At 53.4% G+C, this 20,588-nt stretch overlaps 9 protein-coding genes across 9 annotated transcripts; 7 read left to right on the top strand and 2 right to left on the bottom strand.

Moving 5' to 3' along the window:
- Positions 1–1,686: 1,686 nt before the first annotated feature.
- Positions 1,687–2,835, top strand: J4E88_001979 (uncharacterized protein; the record flags this gene model as incomplete). Its single annotated transcript, XM_049395646.1, has 1 exon — positions 1,687–2,835. One exon carries the CDS (start codon positions 1,687–1,689, stop codon positions 2,833–2,835), a length of 1,149 nt encoding a protein of 382 aa, XP_049259510.1.
- Positions 2,836–4,392: 1,557 nt separating this feature from the next.
- On the top strand, positions 4,393–5,010 carry J4E88_001978 (uncharacterized protein; the record flags this gene model as incomplete). The annotated part of the gene is made up of 2 exons (XM_049395645.1): positions 4,393–4,455; positions 4,513–5,010. The coding sequence occupies 2 exons, from the start codon at positions 4,393–4,395 to the stop codon at positions 5,008–5,010; spliced, it is 561 nt and encodes a 186-aa protein (XP_049259509.1).
- A 338-nt stretch (positions 5,011–5,348) lies between these two features.
- On the top strand, positions 5,349–5,885 carry J4E88_001977 (uncharacterized protein; the record flags this gene model as incomplete). Its single annotated transcript, XM_049395644.1, has 1 exon — positions 5,349–5,885. One exon carries the CDS (start codon positions 5,349–5,351, stop codon positions 5,883–5,885), a length of 537 nt encoding a protein of 178 aa, XP_049259508.1.
- Positions 5,886–7,158: 1,273 nt separating this feature from the next.
- Positions 7,159–8,196, top strand: J4E88_001976 (uncharacterized protein; the record flags this gene model as incomplete). Its single annotated transcript, XM_049395643.1, has 1 exon — positions 7,159–8,196. One exon carries the CDS (start codon positions 7,159–7,161, stop codon positions 8,194–8,196), a length of 1,038 nt encoding a protein of 345 aa, XP_049259507.1.
- Positions 8,197–8,315: 119 nt separating this feature from the next.
- On the bottom strand, positions 8,316–9,838 carry J4E88_001975 (uncharacterized protein; the record flags this gene model as incomplete). Its single annotated transcript, XM_049395642.1, has 3 exons — positions 8,316–8,366; positions 8,417–9,357; positions 9,409–9,838. 3 exons carry the CDS (start codon positions 9,836–9,838, stop codon positions 8,316–8,318), a joined length of 1,422 nt encoding a protein of 473 aa, XP_049259506.1.
- Positions 9,839–10,483: 645 nt separating this feature from the next.
- On the top strand, positions 10,484–11,149 carry J4E88_001974 (uncharacterized protein; the record flags this gene model as incomplete). The annotated part of the gene is made up of 1 exon (XM_049395641.1): positions 10,484–11,149. The coding sequence occupies one exon, from the start codon at positions 10,484–10,486 to the stop codon at positions 11,147–11,149; it is 666 nt and encodes a 221-aa protein (XP_049259505.1).
- Positions 11,150–11,617: 468 nt separating this feature from the next.
- Positions 11,618–12,899, top strand: J4E88_001973 (uncharacterized protein; the record flags this gene model as incomplete). Its single annotated transcript, XM_049395640.1, has 3 exons — positions 11,618–11,771; positions 11,821–12,114; positions 12,289–12,899. The coding sequence occupies 3 exons, from the start codon at positions 11,618–11,620 to the stop codon at positions 12,897–12,899; spliced, it is 1,059 nt and encodes a 352-aa protein (XP_049259504.1).
- Positions 12,900–14,069: 1,170 nt separating this feature from the next.
- On the bottom strand, positions 14,070–14,663 carry J4E88_001972 (uncharacterized protein; the record flags this gene model as incomplete). Its single annotated transcript, XM_049395639.1, has 2 exons — positions 14,070–14,636; positions 14,658–14,663. 2 exons carry the CDS (start codon positions 14,661–14,663, stop codon positions 14,070–14,072), a joined length of 573 nt encoding a protein of 190 aa, XP_049259503.1.
- Positions 14,664–16,210: 1,547 nt separating this feature from the next.
- J4E88_001971 (uncharacterized protein) lies at positions 16,211–18,696 on the top strand (the record flags this gene model as incomplete). Its single annotated transcript, XM_049395638.1, has 2 exons — positions 16,211–16,218; positions 16,245–18,696. The coding sequence occupies 2 exons, from the start codon at positions 16,211–16,213 to the stop codon at positions 18,694–18,696; spliced, it is 2,460 nt and encodes an 819-aa protein (XP_049259502.1).
- Positions 18,697–20,588: the final 1,892 nt, after the last annotated feature.

The following is a 20,588-nucleotide window of genomic DNA, read 5'->3' as shown; positions in this document are numbered from 1 at the left end:
GTGTGTGTGTGTGTGTGTGTGTGTGTGTGTATGTATGTGTGGTTGAATTGTGAAGGTGCGTGGATGGTGGAATTTATACTCGCCTTTGACTCATACAGACGTCGTGTGGGTGTACCCGTTATATTGGAGTTGGGTAGCCATTCTATGGTTCACGATGGGTTGTAGACGAATTACGAGCCACGTGATACCAATCCCTGGGCGAAAGCTGGTGCGACCGCTGCATCTCGTTCACAGAGAGCCGTGTCCGGTGAGATAAGTGCAGCGTGACAGTCTTTGCGCATAGGCGAGCATGGCTTCGATGAAGTGTTCCAAGGTTGTGTTGTTGTGTTGTCGTGCTTGAGGCGCATGGCATGAACCACGGTCGAGGTTGCGGTAGCTCCTGCCTTGGAGCCAAACAAGCGTCAGGGTCATCAGGGTCTCGACAAAGGCAGGAACAAAACTCTGCGACTCGCTCCGAGATGTTTCACCTCCTACGCTCACCACCTTCGTTCTCACCCATTCGCATTGTTTCCATCTTCTTTTTTGTAGCCAGATCGTTCGAGTGGACACCTCAGAACGTCTCGAATGGCACTAGAACACGCACCCTTGGTTTACTGGCAAAATGGTACCAGTCGCATTCATGCACCGTCCTGCTTGCATCGACCTTCGGTCGCATGTCGATAAGGGATATGTTCTTAGCTGCTACAAGTACCACCGAACAGGCTACCACGATCGTCAAAAGGAAGTACACTCTTGACTCTTTATCAATGCGAGCGACTGCGCTTTCACGAGAACGACAACCCGCGACTGTTGAACCCTTGGCTACACTCCCATACTTGCCGGCATCCAGGGGCTCCGCGGGGTCGAGGAGATTTGATGCCTCAGGTCTTGTTGTTTCCGAAACATGATTATGCCGTCACGTCGAGGATCTCAATCTCACCCATCGCAACCTCAAAGGGTCCATCGCCGCCGCGAACGTGGCATCGAACTAGAGGAACGACAGTACAATCATTTGTCCTAGGCTCAGCCACTTGGACGCCAGTCGTCGCGTCCGCCCAGGAGCACAACTTGGCGCAGTCACGCTACGCCTTCGGATGGCCACGATTCCGGCGTTAGGCAAAAGCAAAGAAAGGCACCAAGGACACCAGCACTGGCGTCGCGGCATGTGTCGAGCTCTGGCTTGGTGATTCGAAGCCATGTACGGCTTGCGACGGTGAGAAGCTGATGAAGTTCAGATTTCCTGCCCCCACCAGCACCGCACCTGCATGGAGCTGACAGTTGCCGGCGACCAAGCTGCAAGCCTATAATTAGGCTGATCCACAGCGGGCGCCAACCGCCCTACAGGGCCGCAATGATGAAAGCGATCGAAAGCAGACCGCATTGTCAAGCAAACCGCGCTCGCAAGTCATTGATCGCATCAATAGCAGCAGGGTAGCAGAAAAAGAAGATTACTCGTGCACCTTGGGTGTTTCTGACATCACATGCACGTGCATGACGCGTTTCGTCACGGCGATCTTGGGCTGACGACCCGGCCACGGCTCAGCGCCTGCAAACCTACTTACACAAGCAGGGGTACCGTCAGCAACGTCCTTATTACTACCCACCTTTGCCGTCGTGGCGCAGCCTCTTCTCTCAAATCGCATCCTCGAGCAATTGACGCAGAAACCTCACTCTTACATCGGCCCTACTCGACACTGATCGCCCACCATGAATATGATGCGCAAGAAGACGCAGTATGTGCAAATCACACCAATACCGTCGTTCATACCACGCCAGCTCGCAATCGACTTCCTCCACAGCCACGGCGAGATCATCGAGCTGAACCCCCTCGTCACCGGCCACGAGCCCATCAAAGCACCGCGCGACGCTCCCGCAGACGAATACTACTCAACATGGTACGAAATATCGCAGCGCATACAGTACATACCCGGCATTGGCAAGATGGGGAGCGGCGCAATCAAGTTCCGCGGTGTCTTCCACGACCTGCCGTTCGGGCTTCAGACACACACCTACGCGCCTGCGAACGTCGACCTGCGCCAGAAGTGGCATATTGGCGGCAACCAGATTGGTGAGCCACCTGAGCCGAAAGAGCTGGGCTCTTCTGCGCCACCGGAGGGCCTCTACATTCGCCAGGATGTAGAGATCAAATGCAACGTCGCCATGATGAACTTTGTCAAGAAGGAAATGAAAGCAGCTTGCACCATCATGATCGAGCGGTTGGTCAAGAAGGCGGAGCTGCTCGACTCGGGCGCCCTCCAAGCGATGATGGAGAATGGACGGATGAAGACGGTCAACCCAGCTGATCGCTCGACCTACGGTCACACGCCACCACAACCATCGCCGACCCAACCCTACCAGATGCCCATGTCACCGCATAGGCAAAGCCAACAATGGGCGCAGCCCGCGCAGCAGCCCGGTCCTCCCGTACCACCTAAGCAACTTCTAGGCACAAACGACGTGGTGATGGAGTTGCCAGGCGACTTCTACCACCCTCAGCCCTCCCCATCCCACCTCTCCCCTCACGATAACCGCGCTTCCTCTGCCTCCGAGCCATCGCAATACTCGCCAAACCCGCAAGATGCGCGCTGGTCGACAGCATCGCATAGCACCGCGAGTTCACGCCCTAGCTCGTATGCGCCGTCAGAGGGCATGAAATCGCCAGGGCTAGAACAAAAGGCATTCGCGGCCGAGCTGCCAACGATGGAGGAGACAAAGGAAGAGCATAGCGCTCACCAGAGGCGGCCAAGTGGCCAGCAGGGCCAACAGGCATATGCATACAACCCACAGGACTATGCGCGGGCGCCGGGGCAACAGCAGTATGCCAACCCGCCCTACCCAGTGTATGGGCCACGGTAATTGACGAATATGTCACACTTTGATGTTTCTTGGACGTACACGCGTAGTAATGTTTTTGAGATTATGTGTCCGTAAAGCAGGGCGGCTGTTTGTCTACCTCTTTATCACGATTTACGACTTTTTGCGAAATGCTTTTCAGATATCCCCTTCCGTTGAGTAATGCAATCATACTATTTCCATGTTGACAGGCTTGTTATTAAGGATCAACTGATCAGTGCTCTGTGGCGTCTCGGTGTCCAGGGTATTAATTCTTGACCACACGCCAATCGCCAGAACGCCCGCAGATACAGATCGATGCTGAACACTTCCGCCATCTTCTCGCCATTTGTGATACTTCACTATACTTGCGTTGGGATTGGGATGGTGATTTGACTGAGGTGTATTACCTCGTGATTGAGATGTTGAATGATATCTCGTTGTAATTCATACCCGGCAGACAGTGCGTGGTGCTATGTGGCTATGATTAGTGCTGACCTGAACCCTCAGAGTTCTGATTGTACGTTGCTCTTAATCTCTCTCCTGGCGTTCACCCATACTTAGAAGTACTCCCCGACTTGGAGTTTATGCTTCATACTCGCTTGCTCATATCGACTCGCTTCCGCGCTACTTCAATTGCAGCTGTTTCAATGTAGATACCGTTCGATACAAATCACACTAGACTCCGACTTTACGTCAAGTACCCCCCAACGACATCGCTATCTACCCCGCAGATTCCCCCGTCATAATTACCAGCTATTATCAGAGAAGTGACCAGTGACCGAGAAGGTGCCGCGACACGCAACTATGACTAATCTCCAAAGACGGAATACAACGTAGACTCCCGTTCGTTTGTTAAGAAAGCAGAAAACGACTGAAATGCCAGTGTAGATTGCAGAATGAGGTTCAGTGTCTCTCTAACTCTCTAGTATGTTTCTAGCCATAGCTTGGGTGAAGCTTAGGTCCTGCAATGCATGTACCTGCCTGATGCGAAAAGGTCGGTCGTGTCACCCCTTCCAGCGCTTCGCAGTACATATCCACACCAGTTGGCTCTAGCGGTATTAAAGCATAGCTTATACGTGATACAAAAACCATAATGTAATGAGCCTGACGTCACAACATAACAAAAGACCCTCACTATTACGCTGCGTGCAAAGGCCTGCTTTCTTGGTTCGTGGCGGGATGCCCTCGCACTTGCAGAGGAGATACCTATAGTCACAGCTCACCGGGTGGAGGCTTGCGACGTCTAGGTTCCCGATCGTTAAGGGCTTGGTTTCGAATCTGCCTTGAACCGTGGCCGTGCAGCCCTCGTCCGCTCGTGCGGTAAGCTGATGCTTTGCGCGTAGAGTCAAATCAAGTCAACACAGGTAGCGAGAGGAAAGGTGGGAGAGGGAGGCGGGGCTAAAATATACAGAGGGATGCGCTAGTAGCCGCTAGCGCAGGCGCTCACTCAGCAGGCACGTGAGTGTAGTCCTCAGTCACCGACGCGTCTCCGTCTTCACTGCACCTTTCCTGAAGTAGTCGCGATATCCGCGCCCCTGCGAACACCGCAACCATTTTGGAGGACGCCAATGCGTAGGCATGGAGCCGAATCGTGTCGATACCGATAGGATGGACGACGATGGGGAAGAGACTGCTGTTCATGTGAGTCTTTCACCGACACCTCGTCATACCACAACAACAACACTGACCAAAACATAGCAGCAACACATCCAACCCACCTTCTCTGGTCATGCGAGCCTCCAGGATCCCGAGCGCACTATCAGTCTCGCATTTCGTCCCGCATATCACGAGGCTGGTGTGAATCAGGTGAACGACTGGTTGAATGCAATCAGCAGCGCCAGCAACGATCCATACTTAACAGCCGAGCCTTTCCCTGTTCCACAATACTCTGCTACACCATCCATGTTCCAACCAGATTCTTCAACTCCCGCACCCGGTTGCGAACGCATCACCAAGGAGGCGTTTGAGCTTATCTTGGAGCAGAATACAAGATTGAGGCAGGAGCTGGAAACGGCAAACAAGGCTCGCGCGAAGGCGGAAAAGACATGCTCCGATCTGGCGGCTTGGACTTTGTGGGAGCGAGAAAGGTTGATGCGCGAGATGGAGGAGGCCAGAGCGATACATCGTGCTTTCATTCAGGATGAGGTCGACAAGCTCATCGCCGAAGAGACAGGCCGTCTGACTATGGATCAGTAAGGGGATGACGGTTGTGCTCGAAGTTGGTGTATTGTGGCTGGCATCCGCGAAGTACCTATGAGTTATGTTATCGACGTGTGTATGCCATATGGCCTGCCATAGATCGTTCCTTTCCCCAAATATATGCGGTGACGGCATGTAGGCTATAGCTCAACGATGTGTTTTGTTCCGTTGACACGCGGAGTAAGGTGAAAACTTCCTCGCTGCTTCCCAATTCGGACTCACGGTGAGATGACTTGCGCTATCGCCGCCCTCTAGCGCCGTCGTAGAAAGCCCTATGCTGGCAACATATTGCCAAATATCTCTTCAACTCCATTACCATTGGCCGCATACACGACATGGCGGAATTCTTCTTGAAGCGAATGTTGTTTGCGAGGTTGCGAGCCACACGCACGGCCGCTGGAGCCCGGCCGGTCCCACGATATCAGCCAGAAACTGAGCACGAGGCGTCCCACGAAAATGAGACGGAAGACGCGACCACACCAGAGAACGAAGATCCCGAAGTCGAGGCTGACGACGGTGCTGAGCCTTTGCCAGCAGCGGAAGATGCTGAACACGACGCGGAGACGCTACAAAATCCCTCGGGAGACCGCGACGTCCGCGCAACATGGACTGCTATCATCAACAACCTCTGGAGACGCGCCGCCGACAACGCTACCATTCTGGCCGCGCAAGCGAGAGACGCTGCACTCGATGCTGTCGAGAAGGTGAAGGAGCTTGGATTCATTGGCACAGCAAAGGCAATCGGCCACTGGATGAGAATGAATCCATGGAAGACGGCGTTGATCGTGGTGCCTCTCGTTGCGCTTGCACTTACGGCGATAGCGCTCTCGGCCACAGGCTTTGGACCAGCTGGAATCGTCGCAGGTATGTGATTTCGGAGAAGAGATCGTGAAAGGCGCATGCTGACTTCTCTCAGGTAGCGCAGCCGCGGCCATGCATGCGGGTATTGGCAGCGCTGTCGCGGGTTCGGTTTTCGCAACGTGCACCAGTGCGATGATGGGCGGGTACGGCGCAGTAATCATATTCGGAGGTGTCTGGGCCATGTCGACTGTGTCGGTAATCTTGTTCGCGGCTGTGCAAAAACATCGGGAGAGTCGCCATGAACGCGCTCTGGTACCACGAAATAAACCTACACCAAAGTCTGCATCCGAGATCGCGAAGCAAGCCGCGTCCGATGCCGTCTTCTGGGGCATGGTGGCCGCAGCCTACGTGGTATATAGGTTTAAGAGCTGGTACCGTGGACATGGAGAGGGGACTGAAGAGGTGAACGAATGACTTCGCAAGGCCTTGAACCACTCTTCGTGGCATTTTGCATTTGCCAGACACCAGAGGTTGCAGGATGTCGTGGTGAACAAGCGTTTGATAGAGAAGCAGGGCTGAGGGCGTGAAAGACCGAAAACATGTATCCAGTGACTGTGGAGTAGAAAGCGTAAACTAGAACATGAGATTCGATAATAGCCTGGTCAAGGATAATTCTGCGTCAATGCTGGAAACGATTAGGTTCTCAAAAGCCTCGTTACGTAGGAGATACCTTGTGCTGCAACAACTACTGTGCGAAGCTCGCAAAAGGACACGTCAACCCTCTTTCTGACCTGTATACACATCCCTATGTCCAGGTCAACGCATTTTACGCTTTCCGAGAACATAGTAACTCTTCATCCCTGATGCTTGCGCGTACACAATCGCGAGTCTGTACCCCGTTCGTGAACGGAATCGCTGGTGCGGTCTTTCCATGAGCGCGAAACGATGGAAAGGAAGCCTGGGTGGCACAGAGTTACGAGAATGGTAGTGAGGAGTTCAGGAGTCGTCCGAGCTGAGATGGGGTGACCCACTAGCGCTGACTAACGATGATGCATGCCAAGATCGGCGGCGGCCCGGCAAGCCTCACCTCCTTCCTCGCCAGCAACAGACGCGTCCATCATGCCACCAGATCGTTCACGCACCACCAACTCACAAGGTAGGCAGAAGTCATGCTCAGAGTGCGCAAAGGCAAAACGAAGATGCGGTCTCGAGCAGCCTCATTGCGCACGATGCGCTAGACAGCACTTGCCATGCGTCTACCCTCCACAGCCTCGGTCGCAGGCCGCGATCCCGCAAAACGACACATCTGCAACACCTACTGACTTGTGCCCATTCAATGCGCCAATGGATATGCCGGAGAATGATGATGGCGGTCTTGCTTTCGACTTCGACCTACCTGGCATGCCAGCCACCCCCACCGCAGACATCTTAGATTTCGACTTCTGCACCGCAACAGACTCTCTCGACGCGCTTACGGACATGCTCAACACACCAGCTCATCAGGAAGATCAAATGACTTTACAAAAGTCTCATACCCCAGTGAGCCAGCCCTTCTCAGCAAGACACCTGTCACCGTTCGCAAAGTCCAGAGTGGAGTACTCAATCGAGCTCGTCAAACTCGCGCCAAAGATGATGGTAGAGCAATGTTGCACACCATGGGCTCACCCTTTGCTTTACGAAGACCACATGCCAAGATCACTACAAGACGCACACGCTGCATGTGCTCTTTACGTTACCATGAACGACAACAATGCTGAGCACGTCGCACGATTCATCACAAGTCGCGCAGAAGAGCTCATAACCACCTCTATACCGACTACACCCATGGAGGTTCTAGCTCGCACACAGGCTCTGATGTTGTATGAGATCATGCTCATTTTTGGCGGTGACATACGACTATACGCTCGAGCCGACGCCCTGATACCGCATCTTGAAGATGTGGGTGTTGTCCTTCTACCCATCGCAGCAGAGGACCCCGAGCTGCCTGCCACCCTTCCACTTTATCCCAGTACAGCCGCTCGCTCAGCGTGGAAATCATACATCTTCCGCGAGTCAGCCAGACGCACGGCCTTAGTAGCTTTCCACATAACCGTCATATACACCCTGCTGAGCGGGCAGATGAGGTCTTGCGCGAAAGAGCTTTCTTTGAAGAACCGCGTCACGCTTTCCGCGCACTTATGGAAGGCAACGAGCGCTTTTGACTTTGCCATGGCATGGAACAGCAAGAGTCACTTTGTTATCAAAGAGCTGGACTTCACGGATGTCTTGAGAGGTGCGCAGCCGGATGACCTTGATGCCTTTGCTAACATGATGCTCATTGGTCTTCAAGGCATCGATGACATACGGGGCTGGTATCATACACGAGGTGGGGCTCTCACATAGCCTCTTCCAGTCAATGCCAGCGCACCAAAATTGACTGACCTCACTGTCATCCAATATCAACCATCGGCTCATACAAGCCAAGCTCCCGGTATCTGACAGCTGCAAATGAGCAAAGCTACCTAGTTCTTATCGTCACCTAGGCCGTCCATAGAAGTACCCGGCACCGGTGTCTTTTGACAGTCAGCGAAGCCCAAGAAAAGCACAATATACAACGACTTACCTCGGGGAAGTTCCACCACCGATCTACGTTGTCGAGGAACTCTTCTCCCTTCTGTTTGCCATACTTAATGATCCAAGCCTTCTCAAAGTTCGAAAGCGGGTGATGGCGCCAGGGACACTTGACACCCATCTCACAGCGCTTCTTCGTAAGGTATGTAGTGAAGCAAAGTCCCAGATCGTGGCGCTGCTCGGAGCCGTACATGCCCGGTGCGATCTTGCCGTTGGCGCCGTTGATAAAGCGCTGAGCCTTGGGCTTGCTCGCGTACATGGTGAAGATACGGTAATCGTAGCCGCGGAGATCGTGCACGGTCGGTGGAAACTCTGCTGTATCGGCGTTTTGGAGGTGCGGCAGGCCCAACTTGGGCTCTTTGGCTGACTTTGCTGTACTGGGCGTTTGGCTGGATCTGCGGTGCACCGACTGAATTGGCGCATGCTGAACGGTCGGAGTATGCGCTTCTGGACCTTCGTAATGGCGGTAAGGCTCCTCATGCCTCGGATACTCAGGCTGTGGCATCTTCCGACCTGTACTCATTCTTACCGCGGGAGCAACATGGGCCGTCTCTAAAGCGTCGTCGTCCCAGTCCACTTCGTCCTCGACGAAGTACTCTGAACGCGAAGGCGCCTCATCGAAGTGCTCCTGATGGTGTTGCTGCGCATCTTGATCTTGGCCGTACGCTTGCTGGATGTGAGCTTCCAGTCGGCTGGTATCTCTCGTGCGACTAATTCGGAAGGCAGCATCTTGTCTCGGCGACCAATGCCTATCGTCATCGCGGCCACCGTATCGGCCGGCCATAGCTTTCGCCCCATCCGCAGCCACCTCAGCGTCAGTCTTGATCTGGCCAACTCGAACCTTGCAAGCACGAGCAATATGTCCCTGCTCTCCACATCGAAAGCAACCCTTCTTATCAGTGAAGGCGGCTTTGCAATCAGCAACCCTATGCCCTTGATAGTCTTAGCAGAGAAGAGTTGGGAATCTGCAAGTATACAACCAACCTTTCTTGTTACAAGCAAAGCACCGCTGGTACTCTGCCTTCTCCGGCTTCCGGTCCTCTCGCTGCGGCTCCACATCGACTGGCTCCCGACGCAGCGGTGACCGCTCTCGATACCGTGCCCGCTCACCACGCCAATCTTTCTCATCTCGCGGATCTTGACGCCGGGCAGGCGAACGACTACGGTCACGATCTCGCTGTCTCACTCGCAGTTCTTCTTCCGCCCGTGCGTAATCTCGTTTTCGCACAGCTAGCTGCGGACGGCGTCGACCTTGCATTCTCTCGCTGTCCACATCGTCGGAACTTCGACCCACGTTCTCGCGTTCCCTGGGTCCACGCGGTGGGGGCTCGGACGGAGGCGGTGGAGGGTTGTTTGGACCGTACGGACCTGGTTGTGCTGCTGGCCGGTCGAACATGTTGGGTTTCCGTGACATGTCTGCGAGAGTCAGTGTCGATGGTATGTCAGGTTAGCCAAGATCAATCCAGAGGTATCAAGCTGGTTTATTGTGGATGAAGTGGAGCTTCTGTCAGGTGGGAGTAGCAAGTCTACGTGACCGTGTATTGACGCACGGGCCATGAGCGCAGTCACGCAGCGTAGTAACGACCAGCTTGCCGGCCCGTGTTGTACTCCAAGTCGTCCATCTTCAATCAACATCCTCCAATTGGTACGTTGTGTCTCCTCGCCGTGCTCATGTTATGAATTTCGTGTATTAATGGTATCTCCTAGTGTTCTCGCTGTAATGTCGCCCAACGGTCTCGGAGGTCGTCCGCCCACCCAGTTTCTACCCCCCGCTGGTGCCTACTACGATCAATTCGACATCATTGAAATCTTCGGCCCAGACGTACCTAGGAAGGGTCTTTGTAGTCACTGTCTACAGCCTGGATGCAGATGCGTCGGAGATCCCACCGGGTGCACGAACGCGTGTGGTATGTGCGGCTGTAAAGACCAGCACGCGAAGGGGGTAAGATGTTCTTCCTACCATCAATATCTCGTGACTGACTTAACATAGTTATGCTCTATGGCTTACTGCTCATTGAAGTGGCGCAAAGAGCACGGATGTATGCCTCAGCCCAATGAGATGGTCGCGCTCCGTCCCGGTATGAACCAGGTCGCAGATCTTCAGAGCCTTGGGATCGTACAGGCTATGTCTCATGTCTCTATGGACGTCTTGCCGAACATGGAGAATTCTGATGTCAAGGAGTACTATGCTGGTCATACGGTACAGCACAGCCATCGCATTCGAGTCCTTACGCCCATAGTCTGGATCAACGAGAGCGGAAAGAAGAGCGCAGCTGCTTCTATCAAGTTCAACTCCGGTCAAGCTGCAGCAGCTTCTAGCAAAGTCTCCTCCGCTGCCGACCACCGTATGACAAACTCCCAGGTTCACGATCTACCCTTCATCGATCCCCAACTCGCGAGAGCAATCCGCCAAGTCACCGAGGAGCCTTCTTCCCATCCGCCAATGGCGATCCCAGGTCTTTGGCTCCAGCCACAAGCCCCACCAGACAACAGCATGCAGCTCCAGATCATTCCTCCTGCCAATACCATCGTCATCCCCGCATCCGGATCCGCACCTCACGTCACGCAAGAGCACGTTATGTCTCCGATAGCAAACCTACAACTATACTACGAGAAGCTACTCCACGAGCGCGACGAGCGAGAGCTTCAACATATCGCCGAGAGCAAGGACAAGGACAGGATGATCAGGACGCTCAAGGCCCAGCTTGGATGGCCTTTGGACTAGACACAATAGTCGGAGATGATGAACACGTTGCCGCATTGATGGAATGTTTGAACTAGATACTGGTAGACTAGTCAGGCATCGAGCGACACGACACTTGATGGTGTACTGGGCTTCATATGAGAGCATGATGAGAAACAGCAGAGCTTTGGTATTTTCGGATTCACGGGCTAAACACCCTAGAGTCTACGTTAACGTGAGGTTACCTATTTTGCAAGTTCTTGTCTTGATGTAGTCTATAGACGTGTCTAAATTCTTCTTGTATGAGCTGAGACATTAGTGCCCATGATGAAGGAGTGCCTTTGCATGCCCAGGTGATGTCACGGCCACGTGCTTCCGGGTCACAGTCGTGCCTACTCGTTTAGGTACGTAGGTGAGAGCAACACGCTAAGCCGAGACGCGTCGCTGTCAACAAACAGCCAAACACTCGACTTACCCATCCACAGACATCACCCACCACGACACATCACGATGGCCAATCTCTACTTGATGCAGGCCTTGTACGCCCCGAAGCCGCCTCCGCCCACGCCTAGTCCTGGTGTTTCCGCGCTCGACGACGACAGCGTGCAGGGACGACAAAGGCAGTCTGTCATGCCCGAGCGCCTCAGCATGATGGAAGTCGAAGGTAAGAACCAAAAAAAAAAACTGTTTTCAACCCTATTGACCCATAGCAGAACCACCTGAGCCCGAATCAGAGGCCGCTTCGCGCTGGAAACCGACTGGTGCCAATGTTCAGCCAGTCGGCATCAAGAGCGAGTTTCCGAGCTCCGACGCTGCGGACAGATTTTTGGAATCGCTCCCGTCTTTTCCTGGCAACATTGCTATTACGCCTTCTCCGCCCTCGTCGATGACGCTTCCTGCTGGCCTTACGTACCCAATCGAGCGATACTTACCACCTGCGGGACCATATTACGACCAGAACGCTCTCCTTCCCGTCTTTGGACCGGTATTCTTCAAATACAAACCTTGTATGATCTGTTGGACCTGTCACCCCGCTGCAGGCTATTCGACCACGTCTTGCGGGAAGGTATGCAAGGTCTGCGGAACCCGCCGCCACCCAGACGAGGTAAGACCTACCGCAAATGCGCAGTAGCACTGCTGACATAGGTGCTAGAGCTGTTCCCTGTTCTATTGTAATAGAGACTGGTATCGCCAGCAGGAGATTCCATGCGGTCCAGAAACCGTTCGAGATCGACAAATCCGTCCCGACAAACAAGAGCTCGCTGTCCTCTCTCGTATCGGTGTCATGTATAATGCACGCGGTCCAAACAACACTATTCTTGTAAACCCAAAGCATCCGATCGTTCAGGACTTCTACAAAGACAAGCCAAGGTCGAAGGCATTGATGCGGAAGATATTCGAGGCGGACCCAAGGCATCGCTCGACGTGCATTCCATCGCGCAGTGGGCCAACGCTTGTGGCAAATGCCCCTGCACAGCAACCGCTTCCGCCGCTGATGAGCCCATACACCATACCGATAAGATCCGTGGACAACAGCCTCGACCCGCGTCTCCAGGGTCGCACCTCCTATGGCGCGCCCGGCCAACTGGCGGTCCCGCAGCCCGATACCGCCAGCAACAGCAGCGAAACCCCGACTGACCCAGAAGACATCGAAAAGAAGCTTCAGGACCAGGAGGTCGAGAATCTGAACTTGAGAATGCAGGCGGTTGTGAAGGATCGTGAGATTCGGAAGCTCAGGGCGGAGATCGAGCAGCTGCGCGCTCAAGTTGCTGGCACTGGTGGCGCATACTAGACCATTAGCGGGTAGCCTTTTCGTAGGCTACGGTGTGCAGCTGGGTTGGCGATGATCGTGGAAGGATGTGCGTGTATGTATGGGAAGACATATGTACCAAGTCCCTGGAGACTACATGAGTATGAAAATGAAAGTTTGCAATATTTCAAAGCAACGTAGACTTCTGGGTGACTTTGTTGATATTGAACGTGCTGTCGTCGTGAGGCGGGTCGGGGTGGACGCGTAGCGAAAGTGGAGGTGGGATGACTAATCTAGCGGCAAACCTCCATCCCCGATCTTCCGACGACGCGTCTTCGTTACTCTTTCCACACGCTCGTCCCGTCGTGCATCGCAACGCATCACAGCAGCCACGCGCCATCACAACCACACACGTCAATGACATTCCAATATACCGTCGCAGCAACAGACTTTACATCGACGAGAATAATCACATGAACTTCGAAAGAGCTAGTGGCAGGTGGTCATTCACAATTATCGCAATCACGGGTTGGTCTGCGCATCAAGCCTGCGCAGGCGGCGTGAATGTCTCGACCGTCGCCTAAACTGCCAAAGGCCCACACACCCCGCAAATTACGATACACTCACGTTATATTGCTTACTCTTCTAGAGTTGTCCATCGTGTGACACAGGACATGTAACACCTTCTGGGACTGGCCCCTCGGGGCTTTACCAGCTTGCTCCAACGGATCCGTAGCCGGGTGAGTGACCATTAACGAGGTCGCTCACGTGGGCGAGCATCTATCAGCGCACGATTTCTTCTTTTTGCCCTTTCTTTTTTGCTTTTCTTAGCGCAGTCACCTTCACTGCGACCTTTTGCACGTCATTTTCACGCGTGCAGGCTTACAACTCTGTAGCGTCTCTCTTCGTCGTCAAGTAATTTCGCAACTTCCCCGCGCTATACGCGTTAATCTCTGTTGTACTGTATTAATTGCTACGACACGCAGATACTTGTTTCAGAGTAGAGCAGTTCTAGCAGAGGTATCATACTCGTATACCTTAATTAGTGTGCATGTGGCGTGTGTGTAGAGTAGAGCTACAGTAGATGTTTGATTCTGCTCTAAAGGTATTGTAGCGAGAATCAACGCTGCGGATATCTGACTTACGAAAGCGACGGCACATCGCCTCAAGTACCACTTATCCCTCCGATCCATCGCCGCAATCGACCACTCCTCATGTCCTGGGCCGCTTCGCGCCCGTGGAACCGGCGCCACCAATCAACTCCGCAATGCGAGCATCTTTCGCAATAAGCTCAATGCGAGCTTGCTCGAGAGCTTCAGCTAGGCGCCTATTCTCGGCTTGTAAGAAGCGGATCTGCTCAGACTCATGCGCGAACTCCTGAACAGAGGTGCTCGCTTCTGCAGTGCCATCGCCAGACTCATGTGTGACTGGTTGGTCGGCGATGGAAGCGATTTCACCACCAAGTACCGCCTCCTCTTCCACCGCCACGCGTCGAGCCAAAAGGCGGGGATCGCGAGTGGGGTCTACGCTGTGGGTGGACTCCGAATTCGAAGGTCCAACACCTTCTGCGGCTTGACTGGAATGCCGCTTGGGAACGCCTGACCTTGACCGCTTCTGAAGCCCTTTTGGCTTGGGCCAGACAATTCTCGCCGGCGAATATTGTGGCATCGAGGTTTTTCGGTAAAGCTCTCGCACGAGCGGATGATTGTCCTTCAGGACAACAGGGTCGGTAAGCTTCTTGAAGCTGTGCACGACGCTGGCGGCGACAAGGTATACCAACTCCCTTACGCTGGGACGTACGCGCATTGTCTTGACCACATTGTAGCCCCGAGCCCTCCACCAAGCCATCGTCGCGTATATTTGACCACAAGTCTGTCCGGGATGGTCATTCTTCTTGCAAACCCGACACTTCTTCCTACACTTCTTGTGGGTATCTTCATGTTTGGCCCCCCAACAAACAATGCACACGCTTATCTCGCCGTTGGCGTGCACATCAAACATGGCTTCGCCGAAATGGCTCATGAGGGTATACTCGTCATAGTATGGTCCAGATGGCGGCAGGCAGTTTTCTATTGGTGCCTTCAGACCCTTCACCGGACCAATGGGCTTGAAGACATTGGGCTCCGTCTCTACTCGCACGCTGAACAGCTGTAGTTCGCGTTCGGTTGGAAGGTCGTCTGCGAATACAATGTCAGCTAGCCTGATCAAGAGAGGGAAGGCGTGTGACCCTGGCGCACACGAGGTCGTCGCGCCCCGTCATGCACCCACCGCAGGATGCTTGAAGGGTATCGCGCTTGCTCATGACGTCGAGGTCGGTCACACGAAAGTACGATGTAGACTTATACTCACACTCAACTCCACCATCTGTCCGCCTTGCTGTCTCCGAGGGTGCGTTCCGTTGTGGGTCAGGATCACTATCGCGGCGGCCATACACGGAAGTGATGTCGCGTTGTTCCGACATCGCGTCGATACTGGACGAAAGAGGTCGTGGCTTGATCGTGGAAAGATGGAGTGTGGGCGGTGTTCGACGCGAAAGGTGCGGTAGAAGATGGGTGGGAGGTGTTGGGCAATGTGCGACTATGGCGCGATATTTTCATCACGACTTAGCGTCACGCGCAGAAACTTTCGACTTGTTGCTTTCACTGTCTGATCAGATTTCAGACGATGCAGGTCAGGATGCTGGTGGCATGCTCCAACGAAGGCGCCGCACTTCTGCCACCAAGATTGGGTCGCGGCGAAAGCCTGACAAAGGCCACATCAAGGAGATCATATTGCGACGGGTGGCCTGGCAGCCACATCAAAACGAGGTTGTGTTAATCACTACATCGACGTGTATCGAACAGCTTCATGATCACTGCCGGTGGATACAACAATACCGATATGTAATCTTTCGAAAGCATCTCGGTGTTGCGACTACGAGAACGCGCGCAATGACGACCTGCCTGCCACCATCATACAGATTTCCAAGCATGGTCCCGACATCTTGTGGACACAAACGCTTCTCTTAAGACATGGCCAATATGCTATGCGCAGCAAGAATCTGGAACGCACGACATCTCTCTCAGCATTGTTCTAGCTAATGTCCGCATCTTCCCTGCGTATTGACTTCGTCCCCGCTCTGAGTACGTACCCTAAGTCACTTGCAAATGACGCGCTAACGCTATCGAAATCGGGCTAGGCCGACTGCGCGGTTTCTGCCTGGACCCTCCAACCGCTGCCTTCACTTTCTGTCTCGTCGCCTAAGCCATCCTCATCAACACGTCAATTCGACTTTTGGACGTTGGATATGGCGCCGCGCGACCAGCCAGACGGACCTCACGGGCCAGCGGCGGCCCTCAAACCGAAGCGATCGAATGACGAGGTCTTTCTCGACCAATTTGCGGACAGTCCTGGCGGAGGGACGAAGCTGTACAAATTCTTCCAATCCTACCCCGCGATTGACTACTTTCCTTCTCTACGCGAAGTAGAACGTCTCGCTCAACACAAGGTCAACGAGATATTCGGGGCTTTTGAGAACGTGCGGTACATTCTTGAGCGACACGAAGATACTGTTCGTAAGAGGTGGTGCAAGAAGAGTACCGCGAAGAAGAAGAAGCTTCTCCTCACGGCAAAGCCGGGCATGGCAAGCGAGCATCGACCTGATATTGCGGCAGAGCTTGCAGCGACCACAATTTCTGACCTTGAAGATGAGCTCTTTTTCGTTTCTGTCTGTACAGCAACAAACAGCGAAGCCTGCCTGGTGCCGTTCCTGAATCTAGAAGATCTTCTCAATCCAGGGAGCTTTCTTACATTACTCAACTCTCGCGGTCGCACCCCAATCGAGACCTTCAGTCACACGGAATTGCACCACTGTCCAAGCGCGTGGTGGCCAGACTCGGCCCTCCTCCCATATCTACAGAGATTCACGATGGTCTTCGCTGGGCGTAACACACGAAACACCTACGGTCGTATTCAGCGCTGGAGAGACTCCAATGACGCTTGGAGGTCTATCTACAAAGGCCAAGCAGTTCATCCAGGCAATGGGCTCCAGATCCTTTGTATACAGGAGATCATCTACACATTCTTGCAGCGATGCTGTCATCTCTTAGTCGGTGATCTCTTGGCTGAAGGGAAAGGACAACAGGCACAGCATCCCAACATACCGCCGACAGTCCTCGTAGTAGATGACACACTCAATTACACTAATCGGGCAGAGGTTTCACTGATGATTCCATATGGTATTCCAGGGCAATTGGACTTCGGCCGCTTACGCAGTTTGATCAGCTCCAAGGTTGGCGAGCTTGAGGACCATATCTGGGCTTTGCGAGAAGACCCTGGCTATTTCAGTGAAGTCTTCCATGACTACGAGAGGCACATTGTTGAGTACAGTGTCTTCATCGATGGTAATGGAAACGCTGCACTGAAGGAGCAGCCTGATGCCGTCCCCGGTCTTATCCTTCGCAATCTCATAACTGATCCCTATTATGCCTTGTTCTACTGGCATAGATGTTTACACCTTCTGGATCGCCTGGAGTCTACTGCAGCACGACACAGCTTCAAGTTCCCCTCGCACGAAGAACTGCCAGAAGGCTATCGCGAAGACCTTTTGAGGCTTTGGACGGTTCTCAATGCAATCCAAACCGATCTCCACGAGTGTTTCAGACAACACGTTCTAGCCACACCAACAATGAGAACCTACATTTCCAAGACAGCAGAAGACCCGGATAGTCGGAACTATGCATTCGAGTTTGAGATGTCGCAAGCAAAGGGGGATTCCGTCACCATCCGTTTCCTCGAAGTACTATCTCGAATCATCGTCCCACGCGACCCACCCGGGCATGGGTTCGTAGCAGAGTTGGACGACCTTGAGAGACTTATCATCAAGAATCCTGCCGCGAAAGGTCTTCTGTCACCGTTTGTGTGGGCTGATTTCTCCCAAATGTCTGTCTCATCCGAATGCATTCAGCGGATCCGGTTCTACCAGCCATGGTCAACGCAGCTCGAGTATGAGATGATATTCCGTAAGCTAGAATTGGGGTTGGAATTCGCTATTTTCACAGGGAGATGGAGACCTGTATCCACCATGCGAAGTTTTGAGGATGTTGCTTTGAAGCGTATGGCAGATCCTTCAGACGGGAAATTTCACTATCCGATCACTGAGAGACGTAGCTGCGCCACGACAGATGCTCTACGCCTAGCAGAAGAGAACCTTGATGACTTCTGGAAGACTGCCGACTCGTTCTGCAGGAAGTTGACGGGATCAAGCTTCCCGGATTTACTAGAGCGGGATATCAGCCACGGTCGGTCTCTACGCCGCACTGCACCGTGGACTGAGCCGTCCGCCCGAAAGGAAGACGCGAGATTCCACGAGAGCCACAGCGAGTCTTTCCACCAGTACACTTACAAACCGTTTCTCTTCGAGTCCTACCGGGGGGCGGAGGCGCTGACGTCGGTCAGAAGAAAGGTCAAGACTCGCGGCACCGTCGACTTGGCGAGGGCGGAAGGCAACGATGCTCCGGATTCTACAGACCAAACAATTCTTCCAATAAGCGTAACGGTCGACAAGCGCTCTCATCTTGTCTTCAAGACCCTCTTCTTCTCTCCTTCAGCGCGGGATGTGCCAGGTGAAGTATCATGGAAGGACTTCGTTCATGCTATGGTCCAGCGTGGCTTTGAAGCTGAGAAGCTACACGGTTCGTCATGGCGGTTCACACCAACGACCCTGGGTGCAGAGCGCGCAATCCAGTTCCATGCTCCACACGGCGCGCTCAGCAAACTACCTTTGACTTGGGCAAGGCGATATGGCAGGAGGCTCGAAAGAGAGTATGGGTGGACGGGCGAGATGTTTACTCTTACCTAGACTTGCCAGCGCGCATTGGATCGACGTCTGGCTATCTGAACGACACGCATGACTAAGCGCTGGAGCTACGTTTGGGATTTGGCATGACTGAATGGCTCAGCGAGAGATACACGCTGGAGGACATGAGATGCGATATCACGATGAGAAAAGGATGCGCTGCCGGAACGACTTCATGTACAAGAATAGCAAGAAAGGAGCTAGCATACATGCTCCACGCCAAGTAGTCAAACTCAATGGCCGTCAATACCACATGTCAGATCCGTCCTGTTCCTCCCACTTCCTGTCATCCCAGGAGCTACATGCTTACTTCAGCTTGACGCTATGTATCCACAGTCCCATAACATCCTTCCTTCAAACTCCACTCAGCAGGCAAAGAGCAGGTCTCGTTTCAAACCAACGCTTTGACAAAAACCTTGCTCTCTCGTCTTCCCCCTTCACATGCCCGGCTCATAATGATCACCACCAGTCGACACCTTCCCGCGGCGCTCCCCTTGGCGAATCCTGGTAAGTACACGTCTTCTGTATCTCGGTTTCATCCGATTGTAGATAGCCAAAGCCGCGATGTCATCGTCGTCAAATGCCGCCAGGACCCTCCTATCGTACCCCTTGTCAGTCCTGTTTTTCCAACTGCGCTTGGCGTGCTCGTAATCAGTCTCGACGAAGCTTAAGTCATGGCGTGGCCAGACCGCAACGGCTTTGGCAATCGCCGCAAGGGCCTTGTGCTCGTCCCATCCGGTGTAGTCGATGCCTGTAGCTTCTGTGGCTTTGGACATGGCTATTGGGACGAAATGTTCGAAGCGCGCAAGGAGTGCTTTGTCTCGAGTGTGATGCGTTGAAAGGCTTCCTTCGCGTGAATCGGGGTAGTCGTCACTGTACTCGTATTAGTGAGCCTGATCGGCTTGGGAAGCAATGGTCGCTTTCATGTCAGTGTCTGCGGTCTCTGTCTTGATGAAAGGCATAAGCTCGGCATTTGAAACATCAAGTGCGGCTTCGATGTCAGTATCTTCGGTCTCCGCCTTGATGAAAGGCAAAAGCTCGGCATCCGACGCATCAAGTGCAGCTTCGAGAGGACCGTATAGCGCATCCAACCCGGACACGAAGTCATTGAATGCCAAGCTTTGCTCCTTGAGAGGAGATCGCGCGAAAGCCATCATGTCTGACGTAGAGCGAGAGCTTGATGGTGGCGTTGAGCAAGATTTCATTGTTCTCATCCAAAAAGGTAACATCGACTAGCGCTCTTGGCGCGCAAACAGAGCTGTTCAAGATTTCCCATCCGTTGCCATGAACACAACGATCACGTGATTACGCGGGACGCTAAGCGCACAGTCCACGCCTTCCTACTTTGCTGCCCCCGCGATGACAGTCTTGCTCGTCTTTTTTTCCAGTGATCAAAAAGTGAGTGAAGAAGTGCTATTGTTGCGGCGTTTTACTGACAAATAGCAGATGTATCTACAAAGACATGATGATCCTCAATTCCAGTACCAATATCCCATTGGACCACTGCCTCAACACCCACCTGTGAACTACACAGTCCCACAACCTCGACAGGATATACCACTCCGGCAGTATCCGCTGCATCCGCTGCAAAGTCTACCTCAACAACCACAATACACACCACTGCGACAGTGTCATGCGGCACCTCAACATGCTCCAGCACTTCAACAACACTATGTGTCGCAGCCACACTACCCTGCGCCACTACTGGAGAGCTTTACGCCGCCAACAAACTCCTATGCGCCATCGACACAGTATTATTCACACCAACCGCAGTTCTTTCCGCCAGCGCAGAGTAATCTACCACCTGAACGACACGCGTCGCTACCACACCATCTTTATATCCCACCAGTGCAACGTGCTGTGCCTCCACCTCAGTGCGAACCACCGCAACCGTA

This window comes from Alternaria novae-zelandiae (genome assembly GCF_023758075.1).
Source record: "Alternaria novae-zelandiae strain BMP 2774 chromosome Unknown scaffold_2, whole genome shotgun sequence".
Taxonomy (NCBI): Eukaryota; Fungi; Ascomycota; class Dothideomycetes; order Pleosporales; family Pleosporaceae; genus Alternaria; species Alternaria novae-zelandiae.
The sequence above is the reverse complement of the archived record's forward strand: the minus strand, read 5'-3'. Positions and strand labels throughout refer to the sequence as shown.